The following is a 21,474-nucleotide window of genomic DNA, read 5'->3' on the forward strand; positions in this document are numbered from 1 at the left end:
GGAATAAGGCAACCCTTGCTGGGGAAGAACCTCCTTTGTACCCAATCCACTCGAGAAACTGCTGGGGATAAGCACCACCAACACTCTGTGGGGATACAACAGTCTTTGACTCGCTGAGGACATTAATCCTGACTCTGCATTGGGAAAACCCTCACAGATACCTGCTGACTTCACTGGGGAAGTGCTCGCAAATACTCCGCTGGGGAAACAACAACCTCCAAGACTGTCGACTGGGGAAGCATCAATCTATCACCCGCTGGGGATTACCCATGCAATCCATAGATAGAATCAACTCAGCTGGGGATGCAAAAAATCCGTCCGCTACGGGAACTTGTCCAATCCACTGGTAGAATGAACACCGTTGGAGAGATATGTCATTGAAAAAACCCGCTCCACTCGGGGAACTGCTGGAGATATATTTCTTTGAAACCCGCTCCACTCGGGGAACTGCTGGAGATATATTTCTTTGAAAAAGACCCGCTCCACTCGGGGAACAGCAACCTTCTGGCCTGGCTGCTGAGGAAACACCGTTTTACACCCGCCGGGGATAACCATCACGACTCGGCTGGGGAAGTTACAGACCTCGGATCTGTTGGGGAAATGGTCCTCCTGACACTGCTTGGGGACCTAGCTGGGAAATGAGAAAAGTTGGTACAGAACACCCATCGACTCGTCGACCCATGGTACTCCACCTCCCAATCTCGTATCAGCTTTCCACTTTTGAGAATTCCCAGACTCGTCTGGACCTTTTCTGCCCAATCATCTTATATTCCAAGTCGCTCCGCACTTGACGGAAAGCGTACTCCTGGGAGTTATACAGAAATTCCAATCTTCCAACTTTGAAGAGTCTTCTTGATTAATTTCAATGGTCGTCGGGCGTCTCGTCGTCTCTCCGTCCTTTCTTCATACACTCGCCCCTGATCGGACTCTGCGGGGAATTACACACTTGCAAGTCTTCCGACTTTGAAGAGTCTTCTTGATTACCATCAAGGATCGTCGTACGTCGCAACGTCTTCGTCATTTCTTCCTACGTTCGTCCCTGGTCGGACTCTCTGGGGATCTGTTTCATCAACAACTTCCACACCACAACCTGCAAGTGAGTGAAAATATCTAACAGTTCCTGCAAAACAGATCGTCAGATAAAACCGTGCCCCAGGCGTGTCAAGATTTCAACACTTGGGTCACTCAACCTTCCGAATAAGATTTCCAGCTTTCAATCTTACAAACATGCATTGGAGGGAACCTGTATGTCTTAAAATGCAAAATTCTTTATCAAAAATATCTGGATGTTTTTGCAATCAAAGCGGTAGTGAAAAACAAAAACAAAATTTTTTTTGACTGAATTTGCATTTTATTGATTGGAAAAGTGTGGCTCAAATGAGCAATACAAAAGGAAGCAATTCCTGAAAAGAGGTAATTGCGCTCAAAAGGAAAAATCTATCCTAATGGCAATGTGAAACCCGTGATCTCATCGAGTTCCAACTCGGTTACACCCCATATGTCCTCAGACTTTCCTTGCTTTCTGCCTTCTGATAAAGACGCTTCTGACTGATCCCTACCGGGTATTCTCCATGATGCTTTAACCAAAGCGCAAACGATCATGCTGGACGCAGTTGTTCGTTTCAATCCCTCTTTTGCCTGGACCGCCCTTTCGGGTTTTCAGTCCACCGGGATACCCATTTTTGCCCAAGTCGCCTTCTCAGGTTTTCGACTTGCCGGGTGTACATTTTCCATTTTTATCCCTAATTTTTGCCCGAACCTTTCTTCTGTTTTTGGTTCGCCGGGATGCCCATTTTTGCCTGGACTATTTTGTTCTTTTCGTCCAGCGGGTCTCTTTTATACGAAGTATTTTTTAACTGCGTCCACATTCACAGGGGATGGAAAATCTTCGTCATCCATGGTCGTTAACAACAAGGCTCCGCCAGAGAAAACCTTCTTGACAACGAATGGACCTTCATAATTCGGCGTCCATTTGCCCCTTCGATCGTTTTGAGGAGGAAGGATCCTTTTCAGCACCAAATCACCAACGTGATATACCCGAGGTCGCACCTTCTTGTCAAAAGCACGCTTCATTCGCTGCTGGTACAACTGCCCATGACAAATGGCTGCTCGCCTCTTCTCTTCAATCAAGCTCTCTGAGTGAGAAAGGCGTTTGCCCCAGTAGACGTACGTACCGAAGTACAGTACCCAGGATACCAGCTTCGTACTCGGCCACCATTGGTGATGCATTCCATCGTGCCCCAGGAAGCACTACCTCATCCACCTTATCCTCCCCATCAGGCATCAGAACCCGTTCGGATTTGGGGTCAGGCCCCTCCTCCGGGATCGGTCACTCTCAATCCTTCGATTGGAGCACCTCGAGATGTCCTCATCAGGGAACTCAAACTTCATCGGTTGATAACCCTTAATGGGTTGCTGAGCGACGTAATCAGACAATACACTCCTTGATTGCTTTCTGAGAGCATCACAAATCAGTAAACATTATTTTGCTCCTCTCGCAACCCGTCCAGTCAATGTTGGCTTCTCAAACCCATACTTGATCAGATCCATCTTGGAAATCCACAAAGTGGTATGAACCAGCATACACTGTCTCAGTCGGCGAGCAGCCTATGCCAAAGTACAACAAGTTTTCTCGAACAGTGAATGTACTGTTTCACAGTCGGTAAACTTTTTGCTAAGGTAAATTGCATGCTCTTTTCGACAAGACGCGTCATGCTGACCCACTTCACCTCGTAGACCCCTCGAAGGCCGTCAAATACAGAATTGATGGTCTCTCTCCATAGGGAGGCAACAGAATCAGAGGTTCCTGCAATTTTTCTTTTATTTTTCAATGCCCCTTGGCAACCATTATTTCACCTGACCGTTTGATCTCTTTTTTTTTTTCAACAGCTTGAATATAGGTTCACACGTGGTTGTTAGATGAGATGTGAACCATGACAGGTAGTTCACTCTTTCTAAAGAAACCACGAACCTCTTTTTTTTCTTCTCGGTTCAGGCATTTTCTTTTTTTTTTTTTTTTAAAAGCAGGAGCAACCTCGATTCTTCTCTTATAATGAACCCCAACGACTTACCGGACCGCACTCTGATAGTGCTCTTGTTCAAATTCAACCTCAGTTTGAATAATCTCAACCAGCCAACCGACTCGCCCCGGTCTGCCAGGTGCCCCACTTCTGCTCGGGACTTTGCTATCATGTCATAGCATAGCATTTGATCTCATGATGAATCATATCATGAAACAAAGTCACCATGGCTCTCTGATATAGGCACTGGCGTTCTACTTCTTTAGAGGACAGTCTCCTTTCCACGGTAGCTTGTGAGCAACGACATCGGTATCTGACCCTGGCATATCCTGACACGACCAGGTGAAGGCATCCACATGCTCTTTCAACAAGCCTACCATCCTGCTTTCGATTCGCCTCTGAAGCGGCTCCACCTTTCACTTTCTTCCTGACCTCGGCGGTACTTGGAATAACAATCTCAATCCGCTCCGCATGCGGCTGAATCACCTTCTCCTCTTGTTTTGACAACCTGGTTAATTCCAGCAGATCACAATCTTCTTCGCCTTTTTCTTCAGCCTGATTGCTCGGATTGTCGAAGTCATATGAGGGGTAACCAAATTGTTATCAACGAGATCCGGAGAATTATTTTTGAAGTTGGGACGAGACAAATCAAAAAGGAAAAACAGAAAACAAACATTGCCATTTTTATTTGTTTTTAAACTTCAAAAATAAATGAAAAACAGGGAACACCGCTTTTTGACTGAAAAACATCCATTTATTAATGATGCAAAAAATGCAAATTTAAACATGAGGTGGCCCTTACAATGGACCATTACGTGTCGGGCAACACGTATGGCTTTCATGCAAATAAACTGAAAACAAGAATCTATTACTCTTCAGGATGAGTGTCAGTGCTGATCTTTTTAGGCCTTCCAGCTTCCTGGTACGCACGATCTTATCCATTGATCAATCTCCCAGTCACTGTTAGCTTCTTTACCCACTGCCCGGGTGTGATCTGAATCTTCAGTAATTGCATTCCCCATCGCCTGACCATGCGCCGGTATGGGATTAGCATTAACATCTGTCAATAGTGAAAAATGGAGGGCCTTGGACTCCAGCAGGTCTTGAACAGTATGCTTAAAGGCTCTACAACCCTCAATGTCATGCCCCTGCGTACCAGAATGAAATTCACACCTGGCGTTCTCATTATAGTTTGGTGGCCACTGATCTGCTCTCAATGGAGCTAACGTCCTTGGCTGAACCATCCCCAGATCCATCAACTTTTTAAACAGAGCAGCATATGGCATGGGTGGCTTGTCAAAATGACGATCAACCCCCTTTCCTTTCACTTGACTCCCAGCTCCCTGTATCTTCTGGGGATTAGTCTGAGGTTGCTGTCGGACTGCCCGATTACCAGCAGGGATGGTTACTGCAGCAGTGTGCTGGTAGTAACGACCCCTACCGTGTCCTCTCTGGGCGTATACAGCACTCGATTCACCCTCATCCTTGCGCTGGTTATTACCAAAGGATTTCTTCAGTCCAGATGACGAAGCATTTCCTTGCATGTTCCCCATCTTCAGCCAATCTTCAATCCTCCCCACCTTCTCGGCAATCGCCTTCTGCCCCAAGGCGAACTCTTGCATGACACTGATCAGCTCTCCCATCCTCTCTTTCAGCTCGAGGATATCTGTGTTGGGAAGATCCATGAGTCTGGGAGTATTGCGTCTGGTGAAGTATCTGTGAGGACGAGTTGAGTGCAAAGGTACAACTCTACGAGCGCGAGCAATGATTCCTGCAAAACAGCAAACAGGTTAATATGCATGAATGCAACGTCTATCCATACGAGGAAGCTTCTGTCCTTCGATCCTGGTTTCATCGAGACAGATAATATTTTGACATCCCCATTCTGAAATTCAAGATGTCTCTCAACCAGATTCTCAATCAATAATACTCCCCATATGGCTAGACGTGAGTTTGGTGCAGATGAATGCAAAATGAGAATGATGCTGATGTATGCAATGCACTGGGCCATCCTCCAAGTCATCTGATCATCTGTACTGAATCTGGCCTCTGGACTGATCATGACCATCTGAAGAGAAATGTAACCAATCTGACCCACGGGTTCCGAAATAAACGGAAGACAGATACATCATCATCATCATCTGACAATCTCTGAGCAGACATTCTCAACCATCTGACTCGGCCCGGGGAATCCTGAAATAAACGGATCCCCACTGATAAATATCTCGGCCCGGGGAATCCTGAAATAAACGGATCCCCACTAATAAATAACTCGGCCCGGGGAATCCTGAAATAAACGGATCCCCACTGATAAATCACGGACAGCATTCCGGCGTCACAGCAATAAATGACCATAAATCCGACTTATAAATATGTCTCTGAATCACAGAACACAAAGTCACCATCTGATCAATGCATCTGAAATAATCAACCCTCCCCTCACAGGTAAATTCTAAACAGGTCATCCTAAGGCGGATAATAGTCTCGACAATCGGGCAGAGATACTCAATGGGTTTGCCCTTTCGGGTGTGCCATTGTAGCTCTCCTGAGATCGTCTAAACCAAAGATCCGGGAAATGATCGGTCACCAGAGTCAACAGCTCAAAAGAGATAACCCAACCAAAGTGGAAAACCCCACTGGAAGAGCACTTCTCAGATGAACCTCGTCCGGCTTGTGGTATGTCACATCGCAACATCATGCCCAACCGACATGTGAGCGACGCGAGACCACGCTAATCCTAGGTGTATACTCGGGCCTGGGTTTTAGCCCCACTCAGAACACCCACCCCAAACAACAGAACCACCTGCAGAGGAAGATGGCAACATGACAGTAATGATGCATGCACATATTTAATGCAAATATAAACAAGGGTTCGTATAATAAATGCAATAAATAAACAACACAAGCAACCAAACCCATCCTAAAGCGCTAGGAGAGACTCGCTTAGGGACCATGGACCAGCATAGGTCAACATGTTAACATATCCCCAGCAGAGTCGCCAGCTGTCGCATCCTGCGAAAAATCAACCGGCGAGGCTCGAAAATAAAACACACACAGAGCCGCCACTAAACGTTATTTATCCCAAGATAGGGAAAGGAAACGCTCAGAGAAACCTGGAAAGACATGGTCTCGCGACCAGAGAGAAAGGGTAAGGGAGTCGGTTACGCAAGGGGAAGGTATTAGCACCCCTCACGTCCGTCGTACTCGACGGGATCCACGTTCTAGAAAGATAAGGTTGCTATAAACATACATCACACACACACACAGGGAACGCAGGTGGGGTTAAGAAGAAAGGGCTCGATAAGGTATCGCACCTTATGCCTACATATCTTGTCTGGAACAAGAATCAGAGCCACTGTAGTTCGGCTTACGCACGCCAAACAACACAAAACAACAAAAACAAACAAGGGTGGCAAACATGGAGCCCGACAACCACTTGATGGAATTACGTCGGCATCCGAACCAAAACATACTCGAAAGGGCAAACGTGGAGCCCGACAGCCAATTACTGGACTTACGTCGGCATCCGAGCCAAACACAATCAGATTACAAGTTAACGCACGCAAAAAAGAAAAAGGTTGCCCGGAGTGGTCTCGCACGACCACCTGCCTACATACCTTGTCTGGAACAAGGATCAGGGCGATGTAGTTCCCCTTGAAAGGGACTAAATTGCTAACCAGAAACCGGGGAAAGATACACAACTAGGGAGCTGAGACTCGAGCCTAATGTTGTCATGCATCGTTAACCCTAAGTTTGGTTTTCTATCCTACTTGCATAAGCAAACTAACCTAACCAGGAAAGAAGCTAGCACACAAGCATACAATCATATATCATCAAATGAGAACAGGTATCTCAAACAAGCATGTCAATCAGATATCCACATAACACGCACTATAGCCAAACAAGGGGCTCACACAATAGGTTTGACTGCCTAAGCAATCGTCTGTACAGGCTGTGTTTGCTCTTAACCTTGCCATTACGAGGCTAAGGTGAAGCAGATGAAAGGATGAAGTGAGGATCAGACCTCACAGCTCATATCCCTAACCAGGGAGAGCGTCTGACAAATGAGCATGGGTCCAGAATAGGGGAACCCTTATATACTCGATGACTCTGACACAATGTGCACTGCACAAGATCTTGGGCTTTTGATCTCAATGCTACAACCATGTAATGGGAGCAAGGAGAAGACTCACTGAATAGTGGGGGACAGGTTGCTTGTCCCTACCTTCCACCAATTGCCTTACTTGAAGGGCTTTTCCTGCTTGGCTTAAAAATAAACATACACAAGCATTGCCTCTTAAGGAGGACTTCAGACAATTTGCCCGGCCCGGTAACAGCCGGGTCTCCAGACTACATGAAGTAAGAAGGTTATACCTCTATGCAAGTTGCTTAAGCAAAGCAAAGCAAAGCAATAGTTCACAAGGAACTGAGCAACTAAAGTACCTGGAAACAATCAAACTCAGTCAGTACTCAAGCAGACAAACTGTAAACAACAAACAGTTAACCAGTTTAAACAATACAACACAAAGCAAGCTCAAGGCTTAAGCCCAAGCTCCAACACCTACAAAACAATGTTATGTTAGTGTACAAACATCCACAACATCAATTAAAATCAACTTGTATCATTCTCCATGTACATTATGCTTTTGATCCTGAAAAACCAAGCAAACATTAGCAACTAGACCACTAGGCCAAGCCTAGGGTCCCAAAGCAAGAAAAAAGTTAAAACAGCAAGGTATCCACCATCCAACATCAAATTAACATCAAACAAGAGCAAACATCCTTGGTCTCATGTTTATATCATCCATCAAGTTCAATTCATGCACAAAACAATCCATATTGGTTCAAATGAAGCACCAAATATACAAACAGAAGTATTGCATTCAAATCCCTATCAAAATAAATCCAAAAATTCTCAAATTAAATACACCTAAACAGAACCTAATCAGGGTCTACCATGTCAAATTTGAGCTCAATTGGGCAAATGGAACCATGTCAATGAAAATCATCAAAAACAGATACAATTTCATGCTTCAATTCACACCATCAATGCATACAGCCACTTCAAAAATTCATAACTCAATGAAAACAAAAAAGAAATGGATGAGACCAAAACAGGGAGGTCACACAATGTGTCTAGTTCATGCATATCAAATTTCATGGCCATACAATACAATATGAGGATTTCCCAATCAATCTACCAACATGTGTCACATGAGCTTGCAATTTCAATCACCAGAAATGAAAAATCATGATCAATTAGAAAAGGCAGTGAAAAATTCTACAAAAATTCATACAACATCCTAACATATCAACAAGTCATCATGCAAAATTTCAGCCAATTCCAACATGCATAGGTTATCCAATTAAATTCAATAAGTTGACATCAAGAGGTGTGACACAAATTGTCACACCTAAGTTCCAGAATTTGCTGCTCTCTAACCAGGTATCAAAAATTCATGAAATTTACATATAAATAATCCTAAATGAATCAAGAACCACCACAAAAATTTTCAAGAATTTATTTGCAAGCATGTGCATTTCACAATTAAAATGGTAAAGTGTGTCGAAATGTCATACATGTGAAAGAACCTTAGGTCAAACCAAAAATATACCATGCACAACTTTGACCAATAGGTCAAAAAAATTCTACACTCAACCACAAAGTCAACATAAAAATTTCCATATTTTTCTGAATTTTCTACTATTTTTTATGAATTTTTTTAATGTGTTTGTAATTTTTAATAATTCATTTAGAATATACATTAATTAATTAGATGTGTTAATGGCAGTATTTGTAATTACGTGAACAGTAACGCGGTAACATGTTTTGAATTTGGAAAAGCCTGAAACGTGAATCAAACAGGAAAAAATTCCCAGGCTCGTCTTCTTCACCGCGCGGCATTACGTTCATCACCGGCAGCTTCGACTTTGCTCATTTCTCAACCGAATCTCACAAATTAATAACCGTTGGAAAGGTCTCGCTCTCAGGATCACAAACATGCAAACGATTTCTCCTAATTGTCTCTAAATCTCACGAATCGAACACCTTAGGTTTTAACATCCTAACTTCTAATCAAGATAACTCAAGCTACGTTCCATCAATTCACAAACCAATCGCAGCATTGCATTCTACGTTAATCACTCTTCAAAACACATATAACAATTCGTCATTTCATGAGATTCGAAAAATTACCTTGAATCCATGGCAGTGTTGAGTTTTGATGTATTTGCGATTCTTCTACCAAAACAGATGTAATATAAGCTAGTGGAAAGGAGATGCGAAGCTTAGATTCACTCGATTTTGCTCCTAGCGCTCCAAATCTTGATTCTCCATTGATGAATGCATTTGCAACAGTCACGATTCGATGCTCTTCTTCCTCCAATCTCCAAAAACAGTTTGAGATGATGATGAATGGAGTTCGATGCAAAAAGAATTTCGAAAATTGGTTGAAGAATGAAGAAGTTTGATGAATTTGAAGATTTGTGTTCTTGATGAACTCTTGAGAATTTGAGAGGTTTCTAGATCCAACTTTGGAGAATGTGAGGTTCTGTTATGATTAGGAAGTGTTTTAGAATTTATATGGATGCTTAATCCTCCACTAATCCACTTAATTAACCAAATTAGCATGTTAAGTGAAATTGGTTATTAACAAGTGAGGGCAAAATGGTCAATTCACTTAGACAGCTCATTGACACCTGTTGACAGCACACACAACTTCTAAATATCATATATGAACTGTGGAAACTTGTCCCATGCCCATTGGTTGCTTAAAACTCAAAATCACTATGTGTATGCAAAATGACCAATTTTCATCATTTCACTTTTCAAGCCAAAATCCAATTCTCATGCCTTAGCCATGAAATGAATATTCAAACACACTCTAAATGCCATTCCTGAGGTGTTGGAAAAAGTCCCATTCAAAAATTCCAATTATTTTGACATTTGGACGATTTTGCCCCTGGTCCAATTCAGCTGTCCAGTTGAAAAGTGACTTTTTGCCTGGGCCATTTTTGGGAAAATCCAATGATGCACCCTCAAAGTACATGTCAAATGGAGTTTGTGCATATAAAGAACTTGCAATTTGGACAAAGTATGTGGTAGTTATGGCCTCCTGATTACGGGTCTTTTCTGAAATTCACTGAGCCATATCTCCCCAACCATACATTGGATTTTCAAGTTCTTGGACTTTTTGGAAAGGTGAGAACAAGATCTACATCTGTCATGTTGAACAATTTTTCATTTGAAGCTTCCTTGAACATCTGTTTTTGAGGTCAAAAACTTTCCATTTTTGGAAACTTCAGCTACAAGTCACCTGCTATTTTTGGCAGTTTTTGTCCTGACTTGATTTTCTTCATTCTTAAGCTTTGAGATGTCATATAACACTTGTTCCAACATGAATGAAGTGTGTCTAACTTGTTTTCACCTCCAAATCCATCAGATCATGTACAGTTGACCACAGTTGACTTTTCATCTGACAGATGAATTTGGCAATGCACAGATCAATTTGAACCCCAGTCTTCAACTGAAATGGCTCAAGGGTGACACCCTAGCCTCAATAATCACCATTTAATCACAACATGATCCTCATAGCCAACATGAACCTCATCTCCTGATCCAGCCCTGATTGGCCTAATACAACTGATTAGGGTTGACCAGTGGTCAAAACCCTAATCTCAAGGAATCTTCTTCAATCTCCTGATGACATCCAACCATGATGATGATGATGTATCAGTTCAAACAAGATGAATACCAATATCCTTGAGAATCCTGAAACCCTAATTCACGGCCCAATCCTCAGATGGCCATGATCAGTCAGTAAACCCTAGGCTTGCACCCTCTGACTTCCTCATCTTCTGATCAAGACTTGGGAAGATGGCTTGCACTATGTAACCACATGATATGCAATATGAAATGCCTAATGACCTAAAATGATATGCAATATGATTAGCTTAGTCCCAAGAGAAGAGGGCAAATTTTGAGGTGTTACAAACTCTGATCTGGTAAATTAGTAGATTTCAAATTGATGGATCAGAGAGAGAATGTGCAATTGTGGGAAATACGAGAATCATAAGCCATTTCGCACATATGGTGCCATTGTTCTGATATGAAACCAGAATTGGTTGGAGAATCAGTGGTTGTGATCGAAAACGATGGATTTGGGCTTCCGATGCGGAAGAGGAGGGAAATATCTACAAGGCTAGCATTCTAACGCTCAAGTCAATATGTGAATGAGAATAGTGAATGAAATTTGAATTTGAAATTGTGTATTCTCTGGGTTCTTCATGTGTGTCCTTTATATAGTGGAATGGTTACAACAACCTGCTATTTGCTAGGTGTGTGATGTGGGGAATCGTTGGAGGTATCTTGTAAATGGATCTTTTGTACTCTTCCATAAGGTAATTCCCATATGCCGCGAGCAATCCAAACGGTTTGTAACTCCCTATGAGTGAACGACTAATGTCCATTCAGGTCGGACCAGAATAATATGTTTTTTCTTTTCTTCTCTCTCGTGAGCTTCCTAGAGATTGTCAGGTCTCGTTGTTGGAATCGGCTCTCTCTAGTATCTGGAGTAGCTGAACCCTCTCTAAAGTAATAGTTTTAGTCTGACAGCTCATATAGGATACGATTCCTACCAAAGAGAATTTATTCAATAGGGGGTCATCATTGGTTAAGAAGGTGTCAATTTCCCTTTTTGTTCGAGGTTTCTAGAGTCATCTTCTCATTTGTTTGTGATTTGTGATGTATGATTTTTAGGTGGTTGAGATCGTTTGTAGTAATACCCAGGGATTATTTGACCTTTTTTCAAATATTTTTCCCTAATGGTGGTCCATTTAGACTTAGGGGTGGCTTATGATTTGACATGTGAATTGGTTGATTTGAAAAACTCGAAATGATATAGTGTCTTGGGTAAATTGGTGTCAATGTGAAAGATATGAACATTTTTTTTTGACTTGAAAATGGTATCTTGGTAGGTCAATGTGAAACTCTTGTGCTTTCTCGGTTTGACTCAAGAACCCTATCCGACATCTGAGCCAATAGTAATATCAATGTTTTCGATTTCCTTTGATGTGTTCTTGCTGCTTAAAGGAGATTGCTTTCGTGTTTTGCATGTCTTTGGTTGGGGAGATCTAACTCGTGATCTTTTGTGATGCTCCTAATTCTTGTATTTCTATGACTTCCTACTCTTGTATTGATTTTATCATTTAATGTTTGGCTTCCGGTGGTGTTTATTTCATTGTTGTTTTAATTTTCTGTGCAACTGGTTGTTTTTGGTATTTCTTGTACCGCTTCTTAGAATATCGTGTTGCACGCTAGGGCTTTAGTGTCTCATTATTTTATATATAGTTATATTTGTTTGTAAAAAAATCTCTTTTTAATATATATATATATATATATATATATATATATATATATATATATATATATATATATATATATATATATATATATATATATATATATATATATTATTAGATTTTATAATTTTTAATGATAGTATATTTTTCAAAAACATTCAAAAAAAACATTCAAAGATTAATAAAAAAAGTAGAGCTAAAATTATTGTTTGTGATTTTGTTACTATTCAAGAATCTCCTGCGCATTTAAGTGAATTATTTATTGCAAAGTTTAATTCTTCCATATTTTTTATTTATATTTCATCAGAGTTTCAGTTACATCCAATTTTAAGTTTGAATCTAGTCAGTTTTTATATTTCAATCTTTGAATTTTACAAGTATTCTAGAATTTCATTTTATTTACTATAATAAGAATTTATATATATATATATATATATATATATATATATATATATATATATATATATATATATATATATATATATATATATATATATATATTAATTTTATAAAAGTATATAAAATTAATAACATTAAATAAAATAAATGTTAGTTTCTCTTTAAATAATGACATAATAAAATTGTAAAATATTTATAACTAAAATATATGTACAAATTATCACATTTATATCATTTATCCTAATTTTCATCATTAAAAAATCCATATTTTTCAATTATTACTAATCATAATAAAATTCTCTAATTTTGATAGCGTATAAGATAAACTATTGCACATAATCAAAAACTTATCACGGGTAAATCTTGATTAATCAATTTATCACAATTAAAATGTAATTAGATAAAATATCTATGTAATTATCATGATTAATTTTTAATTAAGCTATACATGATCTCTAAAAAAATTAAAATAATATATATATATATATATATATATATATATATATATATATATATATATATATATATATATATATATATATATATATATATATATATATATATATATATATATATATATATATATATATATATATATATATATATATATATATATATATATATATATATATATATAATATTAAAATAGTTTTCCATACATCCCCCTACGCCATTCACCTTTTTATCTTCTTTTATTCTTTCCAAAATAAAACTCCATTAAAAAAAATAAAACATAACTAATTTAAAAAATGTAAAAATTTGAATTGTGCACATCACGTTTCTCTATCTTTACTAATTTCACCCCAAATACAGAAATACTCTATAACCCTATATCATTTTCATTATATATATCTTTCCTTCATTTTTATTAGCGGCACTAAGTGAGAGGCAACACCTTCTATTGAATTTCTATCTTATATTTACAACATTTTTCATACAAATTTAATAGAACGATTTTACTTAGAAAAATTTCTTAGCCAGTGTCTATCTAAATTATCTTGCAACTACTTGTCAATTTTAATGGTAAGTTCTGATCTCTGAGACATTTTGTATACTTTATCTTTGTAATAAAAAACATTTATAGTGTAATGATTTATATTTTATTAGGAATTTTCATGTATTGATGAGATAATGATACCCAATTTTACATCATCTAACTATATAGTTTTTTTAATTATTTTTAATAATTGTTTAATAATCTAGATCGGATATTTGTTAAATTTTTCTTATAGATCTGATTAAAATTTATCATTGTGTTTCAGGTAGATATGATGCTTTGATTTTGTGCCTAATGGAATGTGCAATAGTCTAAAGGTTGAAGCTTTTCCATAATTCTTTATAAAATTTTGATCCCTTAACCTATTAAATAAAATTTATAAAAAGAATTAGATAAGAACAAAAATAAAGAGGATTCAATATTATTCTATTTAATCTAACTTGAATATTAATCTAATATCCAGCGAACTTTATATCTATTTAATTATAGTTTTTTTACATTATTTTTAATGATTATTTACGTATGCATATTTTCTTGAATATACATCAAATTTTTGTTAAATTTTTAATATAATAGATCTGATTAGAATTTATCATTTCTGTTACAGGTTGAGCACAACGTAACATGCTTTTGTGCCGTATTGAATTATCAAAATTTTAAAGGTTCATTTTTGTTTCATAATTTTTCTTTAGATTTTGATTTTTAATTAATTTAGATTTGATGTATAAAAAATAAAAAAGAACTCTATTTTATTTATAAGAAAAAAATAAAGAGAATTTAATTTGGATTTTTGAGTGCGATTTATTCACCAGCAGTGTTTTAATTATAAAATTTAATATTAATATAATATCTTGGAAATTTTATATCTATTTAACTACAAAGTTTATTTTAAATTATTTTAATAAATATTAGATATCATATTTTCTTAATCCTAGATTGCATACTCATTAAATTTTTCATATTATGGATTTAAGTAAAATTTCTCATCATATTATAGGTTGTGCACGACCTGAATTGATTATGTGTCGTAATAAATATTTAAAAGAGTTTGAATTTTTTATAATTCTCTTTTAGATTTTAATTCAGATTCAATTTTATTTATAAAAAATAAATGTGATTGTATTTTCCTTTTGATATACAATGTACTTATTTGTAGTGTTTTAATTAATAAATATGATTTCAATCCAACATTTACCTAATTTTATATCATTTAACTACATATTTATTTTAAAATATTTTAATGATTATTAGATATGCTTATTTCCTTGAATTTGGATGTCATTTAAGATGTTTTTTTAGAGTTTAGTAGCGCCTTAGGTTGGCCCTGAATTGTGTTTGAGTGTTTGGAGTTTATTTTAATTGGTTTTTTCATTTCTGTTATTCTATAATCCATTATATTCATTGAACAAAAACATTAAAAATTTACTAAAAATAAATAATAGACTACTATAGAATTTTTACCAATTCTCTACTCATTCGTCCCTCACACCATTCACATTTCCATCATCTTTTATTTTTACCATAAATAATATACCCTTAAAATAGAAAAGAAAAAACAAAATTATAAAATAAAACAAAAAATTAATTTAATAAAAAAAAAACTACTAGAACCTTCAATTTTATCATACACAACATTTTTCATAAAAATTTAATAGAATATCTAACACATTTCTCATCAACTTCAGTCACTTACACATAAATTTCTCCCCTCATTTCTTTAAGGTACATTAACTGCATGCTTTTCATGTTTTATATATTCTTTGATAAATTTCTTAACCATTTTTATATCCACTTTGCAGCTTCCACTAGAAACTATATTATCTAACTTTTTTCATGCAATGATCTCTATAGGAACGGTTTATATTTATCTTGGAGAAATAATGGTAATGCTTACTTCTTCTGAGGAACCTGGTTGCTCTAAGTCATGTCAATCGATAGCTTATACAAACGTGGATGAGCTTGTCTGTATTGAAAATTGCGAGCACGATATTTTGCATTGGGACGATGAACTCAATGGCAATCGATTACCAGTAATGGATGCGCCTCAGTTACAACAATTATCATTTTCGGAACGGTTAGAGATCGATAAGCCTATGGCTGTCTGGTTCAAGGTACATGTATTTATGTGTCTGTTGAAATTTAATTGTGCATGGCTTTGTTTAATGCTTGTTTTTATGTTGTTGTGAGTAAAAACATTATTACATAAACATTGTAATATAATGTTTATGATATAAGAGTTTTATTAAGTTGTTTATACAATTATTTCTTTGTCTTTGTAGTGGAAAGGAAAGTGGCATGCAGGAATCAAATGTGCAAAAGATGATTTGCCGGTGTCCACTCAGAATGACAAACCAGTTCATGATAATAAGAACAAATATTTCATCATTTTTTCTCCGGATGCAAAGAATTATTCTTGGGTTAAAATGCTTTTTGTTCTATCAATTGATGAATTTCCTCGGCCTATAGCATATGAAACTCATCAAGATGGATTGAAAATTGTACAAGACTTGACTATTGCACGACGGTTTACAATGCAAAACCTTGTCATTGAAATGATCAATATTGTTGAACAAATTCATCCTCGAGTATGTTCTTCTTGCTCGTAATACATGCTTCTTTTACATTTCCTATTTATATACTTTGAAATATTTGTTTGCTTAGTTTATTTATATTACATATAGGCTTTAATAGAAGATGCTCGCGATGTGATAGTTTGGAAGCAATTTGCTATGGAAGCTTCTGATTGTAGAAGCTACTCAGATCTTGGAAGAATGATTCAGCGACTGCAAAAGGTGAATTCTATATCTTAAGCTTATATTTTACTAGTAGTTTAAATATTTCAAAACTACTTAGTAACAATGTTGAATATGTTTTTCATTTATAGAGCATAGTGCAGCATTATATAATGGTTGAATGGAAACTGCATTGTTCTAAGTCTTGGGTTCGTCGATGCGAGAAGGCAAAAAATGCAGAAGAAATTGAGCTGCTAAATGAGGTGTTTATAATTTTGATATCAAATATTTCTTCCATTATAATTGTTTGATTAATTGTATATTCCATTGTTTAGGAATTGGTTGATTCCATTTTGTGGAATGATGTCTGCAGTCTTTGGTTTGTAGCACCAGAACCAAGATTAGGTGGTGTATGGAAAACTTGGAAGCATGATGTAATGAATTGGTTTTCGAGAAATCCTTTGTTATCTAGCAGAATTGGCTCGCAGACACATGCTTCTAGTTCTAATGGATTGTGCAAAAAAAGCTCTCAAGCTGGTTTCAGAAGGCCTAAACTTCAAATTCGTCGCCCATGCGCACCTTCGATGCATAAAAGTACTGTGGAGGTGCCCGTGGAAACCGAGTTTCCTAGTCAGTTGATGAATGGATTGAGTGATATTGGAGTCGAGGTTGTAGATTCTGATGTTTTGCCCATCACGGCAATAGCATCAAGGCCTATGGATGAGGAAGAAAGTTCGATGGATGAGGAAGAAGCTATTGAATCATTTGTAGAACCTGATAATACTAACAGTCGACAGTGCAAAAAGTTTATCAAAGCCAAGGGAAGGCAATGTAGGAGATTGGCAATTGGTAGTGATAAATATTGTTTTGCTCATTTCTCCAGAAAACCTGAAAAACAAGCTAAAGCGCCTACTCCGATGTGTGGAGGTACAACTGTGGCTGGTACTAAATGCAAGCATCATTCACTTCCTGGCTTTTCATTCTGCAGAAAGCATTTGAGCAATGTTAAGACAAACAATAGTTCAAATTCAAAACGACGTAGAACGAAAAGGAAAGCAAAAGTAAACTACAGTGGTTCGACTTCGAAGAGAAGGGTTTGCGAATACTTAGGCGTGGCACCTCCGAAAAGTCCATTGGATGTTGATCCGGTATCAATCTTTAAGGATGGTTATTACATTGCAAGGAACATCTTTGGAGAAATACTCATGCTTTCTGGTAATGATCACAATGAGGCTCTTCAATGGATAGATTCTCCTCCTAATAGCAATGATGATGATAATGATAATGCAGTTAAGTGTAAGGTATGTTTTGAAGAATTTTCCGATGACGAATCTCTTTGTAACCATTGGATGGATATTCATGAAAGGGAAGCATATTGGTTATTCATGAGTTATGCTTGTGCAATTTGTCTGGATTCCTTCACCAACAAGAAACTATTGGAATCGCATGTTCATAATAGACATCATGTGCAGTTCATTGAACACTGCTTGCTTTTGAAATGTAATGCTTGTGGTGCTAATTTTGGAATTATGGGTGAATTATGGTTGCATGTTAAGTCAGTTCACTCTTCCGAATTCAAGGTAACGAAAGCTCCTAATCCACTAACTTTGACAACTGAAGATGATTCTCCGAATATGACTGAGAACGAAAACGGAGCTTCTTTGGAAGAACCTCAACCTAACAATCTCAATATGTTATCGATTGCTTCCACAACTTCTTGCGAAGTTAATCTCGAAGCTTCGTTGAAGAAGAAATATGGATATTTGCCAGAAAGACTTCGTTTGAAGGCAACAGGAGATTGCAGTGGGAGAGAAACTCTTGAGGATTCGCATCAGGATGAGATTCACCCTGTCATTAGTCCACACTCATTCAAATCGGGTTCGTTGCAAAAGGCGATAGTTTTATGCGATGACATAAGCTTTGGGAAGGAATCAACTCCAGTGATTTGTGTATTGGATCAAGAAATACTCAATTCTCTTTTCGAGAAAGAGCGATACGTAAATCTTCCTACGCCTTGGGAAAGATTTTCCTATGTGACAAAACAGATGCTTGATCGATTTCCTAGTCATAGTCAGGAGGTATTTAACTTTTACTTAATGTTTCCTTGTTTGAAAAACAAATCAAAAAACTTTATCCTTATAATTCTTATAACAATAATTCGCCTCTTTTTTTTATTAGGAGAGACTGCAAATGAGGTGTTCTTGCTCCTCTTCTACATGTCGCAAAACCTGTGATCATATATACCTTTTCGATGATTGTTTTGATAACGCAAAAGATATATTCGGGAAACCAATGCGCGGAAAGTTCCCATACAATAAAAACGGTCGACTCATGTTGAAGGTAAAATACTTTAACTAATTCTAACCTAGCTACATTGTATCCAAAACTGAGCTGTTTTGAATTTCTCTACAAAACTACAGGAAGGTAATTCCGTGTACGAGTGTAACGATATGTGCAGATGTGGTAAAACCTGTCGGAACAGAATATTGCAGAAGGGAGTTCAAGTTAAATTGGAAGTCTTTAAGACAAAGGAAAAGGTTGGCACTGTTGTTCTTTTGATAAATTCAAAATTACTCAAAAGACTTCTAATGTTAACAATCATTTTTCAATTCTTAGGGATGGGGAGTAAGGGCTGGCGAGGACATTTTTCGCGGAATGTTCGTGTGCGAGTATATTGGAGAAGTTGTAGAAAAGACGGAGGTAGACAAAAGGCGAGAAAGGTTCGAATTTATTTCAACATTTTGTTTCTTTATTTTAGTTGGTTTGTGTTTCTTCTTTGATATACTTACTAGGTTAGTGTTTATACCAGATACGGAAATGAAAACGGTGAATATTTCTATGACATTGGTGCTCACGGTAATGACGTGAGTGGATTTACAGAAGGACATGCACTTGGATATGTTATTGATTCTACTCGATATGGAAATGTGTCAAGATTTATTAATAATAGGTATGCATAGATTTAATGCAGAAATATATGGTATTTACCGATGAAAAGAGAAATTGATGGTTTGATCTTATCGTTATTGCAGTTGTTCACCGAATCTTGCGAATTACCAAGTTTATATAGAGAGCATGAATTGCGAGCATGCACATATTGGTCTTTATGCAAATAGAGATGTAAGTAACTCCACTGTTGTTAGAAATTTCTGCTTGATTATGAATATTTGAGTTTGTTAATTTCTTGACAACAGATTGCTTTGGGTGAAGAGTTGACATATAGTAATGATTATGAGTTTGTTGCTGGAGAAGGATATCCTTGTCTTTGTGGATCCTTGAAGTGCAGAAAGTTGTGGATATGCTAAAAGCTCAACATTGTTTCTATTGTTGTTGTAATAGCATTTTTAAATTATCTATGTGTAAGAATGAATGATTTATGGTTGTATTTTAGACTATATGAGACATGTTGAACATCTCACTGATGATGCAGGAAATTCTGTGAATTAAGGTATGATTTGTCAGTTGTTTCTGGCATGCTTGATCAGATTCAATTGATTAGGATTCTTGTGAATTTTGTGATGAATATTGTTGAATTTCATTTTCATTTATATGCTCTTACCTACTTTTATATATGCTCTTACCTGCATATCAGCATTTCTATATGGCATTACGAGTGTTTAACTTGTTCCCGTATCATGCTCTTGCATTCACTAAAATCAGCTCATATTTCATATACCATTACATTCATATCAACTGGTTTTGCTCCATGTTGGCGCCATGGTTTTAAATTGCGGTCCGCAACGCAATTGCACCTGCAATATTGCGGATGCGGTTGTCTTCGCAACCGACTGCAATTGCGGTGTGATTTTAACATGGTAGGAGGAAATAGAGATTTGAAAAAAAAAAGGATTTCTTAATGCATCCTATATATTTCTTAGCCGTCATATAAAAATACTAAAATGTTTTTCAGATTTCATAGATGCATCTCTGAACGTATCCAACACACAATTCATTAGTTTTTGAGCCACACACCAATTTTATGAATAAATTTATTCCGAAAATGCATCTCCAAAAATTATTGTTATTTAAATTTGCTTTGTTGGTATAAACTCTCTTCTCATCCCTTGATGCGCCCCATATTCCACATTCTCCATTTTCATTAGGTCCTACTTCCTGCAGTGTTTCAAGTTCATTATTAAGTTAGTTAATGCATTCAATACCATGTTGAATATTATTTTTGAAAGTTATGATTTTAGAGAGTATATAATACCTGAAACATGTTTATGATTTTAGAGAGTATATATTACCTGAAACATTATTTAGAGAGTATATATTATTCTTGAAAGTTCATTAGTTAATGCATTCAATTAGTTAATGTATTCAATACCAAGTTTTCGATAATAGAGATTTCCGGTGGCGCAGAATAGAGATTTCCAGTGGCAATATAAACATGTTTTCGATAAACATCAATGGAAGGACTACTTTCCCAAATCGAAGCTTCTGTTGTTGTTTTTTTTCAATAGATTCCGAAAATACATCTTTGAAAATTAAAGGTATTTTAGTATTTTTGCCTCCCATAACGGCGGAGATGATAGAAGAAAGCAAGTTCCCTATCCCTTCCGCTAGGGCTAGACGGACTGGACTAAGCAGGATGGGGTTCAAAAACACCACCCATTCCAAACCGTGGATAGCCATTGTAAATTTATTTTTTCCCAACTTCATACTCTATTTAGACGGGTTCAGATTAATACGGACAGATATTTGAAGTTAATGGACTTATCTAATATTTAGGTCCAAAAATAGTTTTAAGTTGTTTCTTAAAAAAATCATTTCTTAATAAATGTTAGAAAAAACTTTGCAAATTTTTTATTTCGCAAGGACAGAATATATAACTTTGACCGTTATATATTTATTTAATTGAAGAGAGTTTCTTAACGCATCCTATATATTTTTATTGTACCATGTAAATTTTTAAAAATGCCTTTTATTTTCGGAGATATATCTCCAAACGCATCTCTTACATACT

At 36.8% G+C, this 21,474-nt stretch overlaps 2 protein-coding genes across 2 annotated transcripts; one reads left to right on the forward strand and one right to left on the reverse strand.

The window, feature by feature from the left end:
- Nucleotides 1-3,859: 3,859 nt before the first annotated feature.
- Nucleotides 3,860-7,895, reverse strand: LOC127135346 (uncharacterized). Its single transcript, XM_051062082.1, has 2 exons — nt 7,395-7,895; nt 3,860-4,791 (listed from the first exon to the last, which is right to left on the reverse strand). The coding sequence occupies exon 2, from the start codon at nt 4,703-4,705 to the stop codon at nt 3,923-3,925; it is 783 nt and encodes a 260-aa protein (XP_050918039.1). The 5' UTR covers nt 4,706-4,791; nt 7,395-7,895; the 3' UTR covers nt 3,860-3,922.
- A 7,761-nt stretch (nt 7,896-15,656) lies between these two features.
- LOC127136654 (histone-lysine N-methyltransferase SUVR5) lies at nt 15,657-19,920 on the forward strand. Its single transcript, XM_051063191.1, has 11 exons — nt 15,657-15,887; nt 16,056-16,361; nt 16,458-16,568; nt 16,661-16,771; nt 16,844-18,586; nt 18,687-18,848; nt 18,929-19,045; nt 19,125-19,228; nt 19,318-19,458; nt 19,541-19,628; nt 19,703-19,920. Exons 1-11 carry the CDS (start codon nt 15,657-15,659, stop codon nt 19,811-19,813), a joined length of 3,225 nt encoding a protein of 1,074 aa, XP_050919148.1. The 3' UTR covers nt 19,814-19,920.
- The last annotated feature ends 1,554 nt before the right edge of the window (nt 19,921-21,474 follow it).

This window comes from Lathyrus oleraceus, chromosome 4, assembly GCF_024323335.1.
Source record: "Lathyrus oleraceus cultivar Zhongwan6 chromosome 4, CAAS_Psat_ZW6_1.0, whole genome shotgun sequence".
Lineage (NCBI taxonomy): Eukaryota > Viridiplantae > Streptophyta > Magnoliopsida > Fabales > Fabaceae > Lathyrus > Lathyrus oleraceus.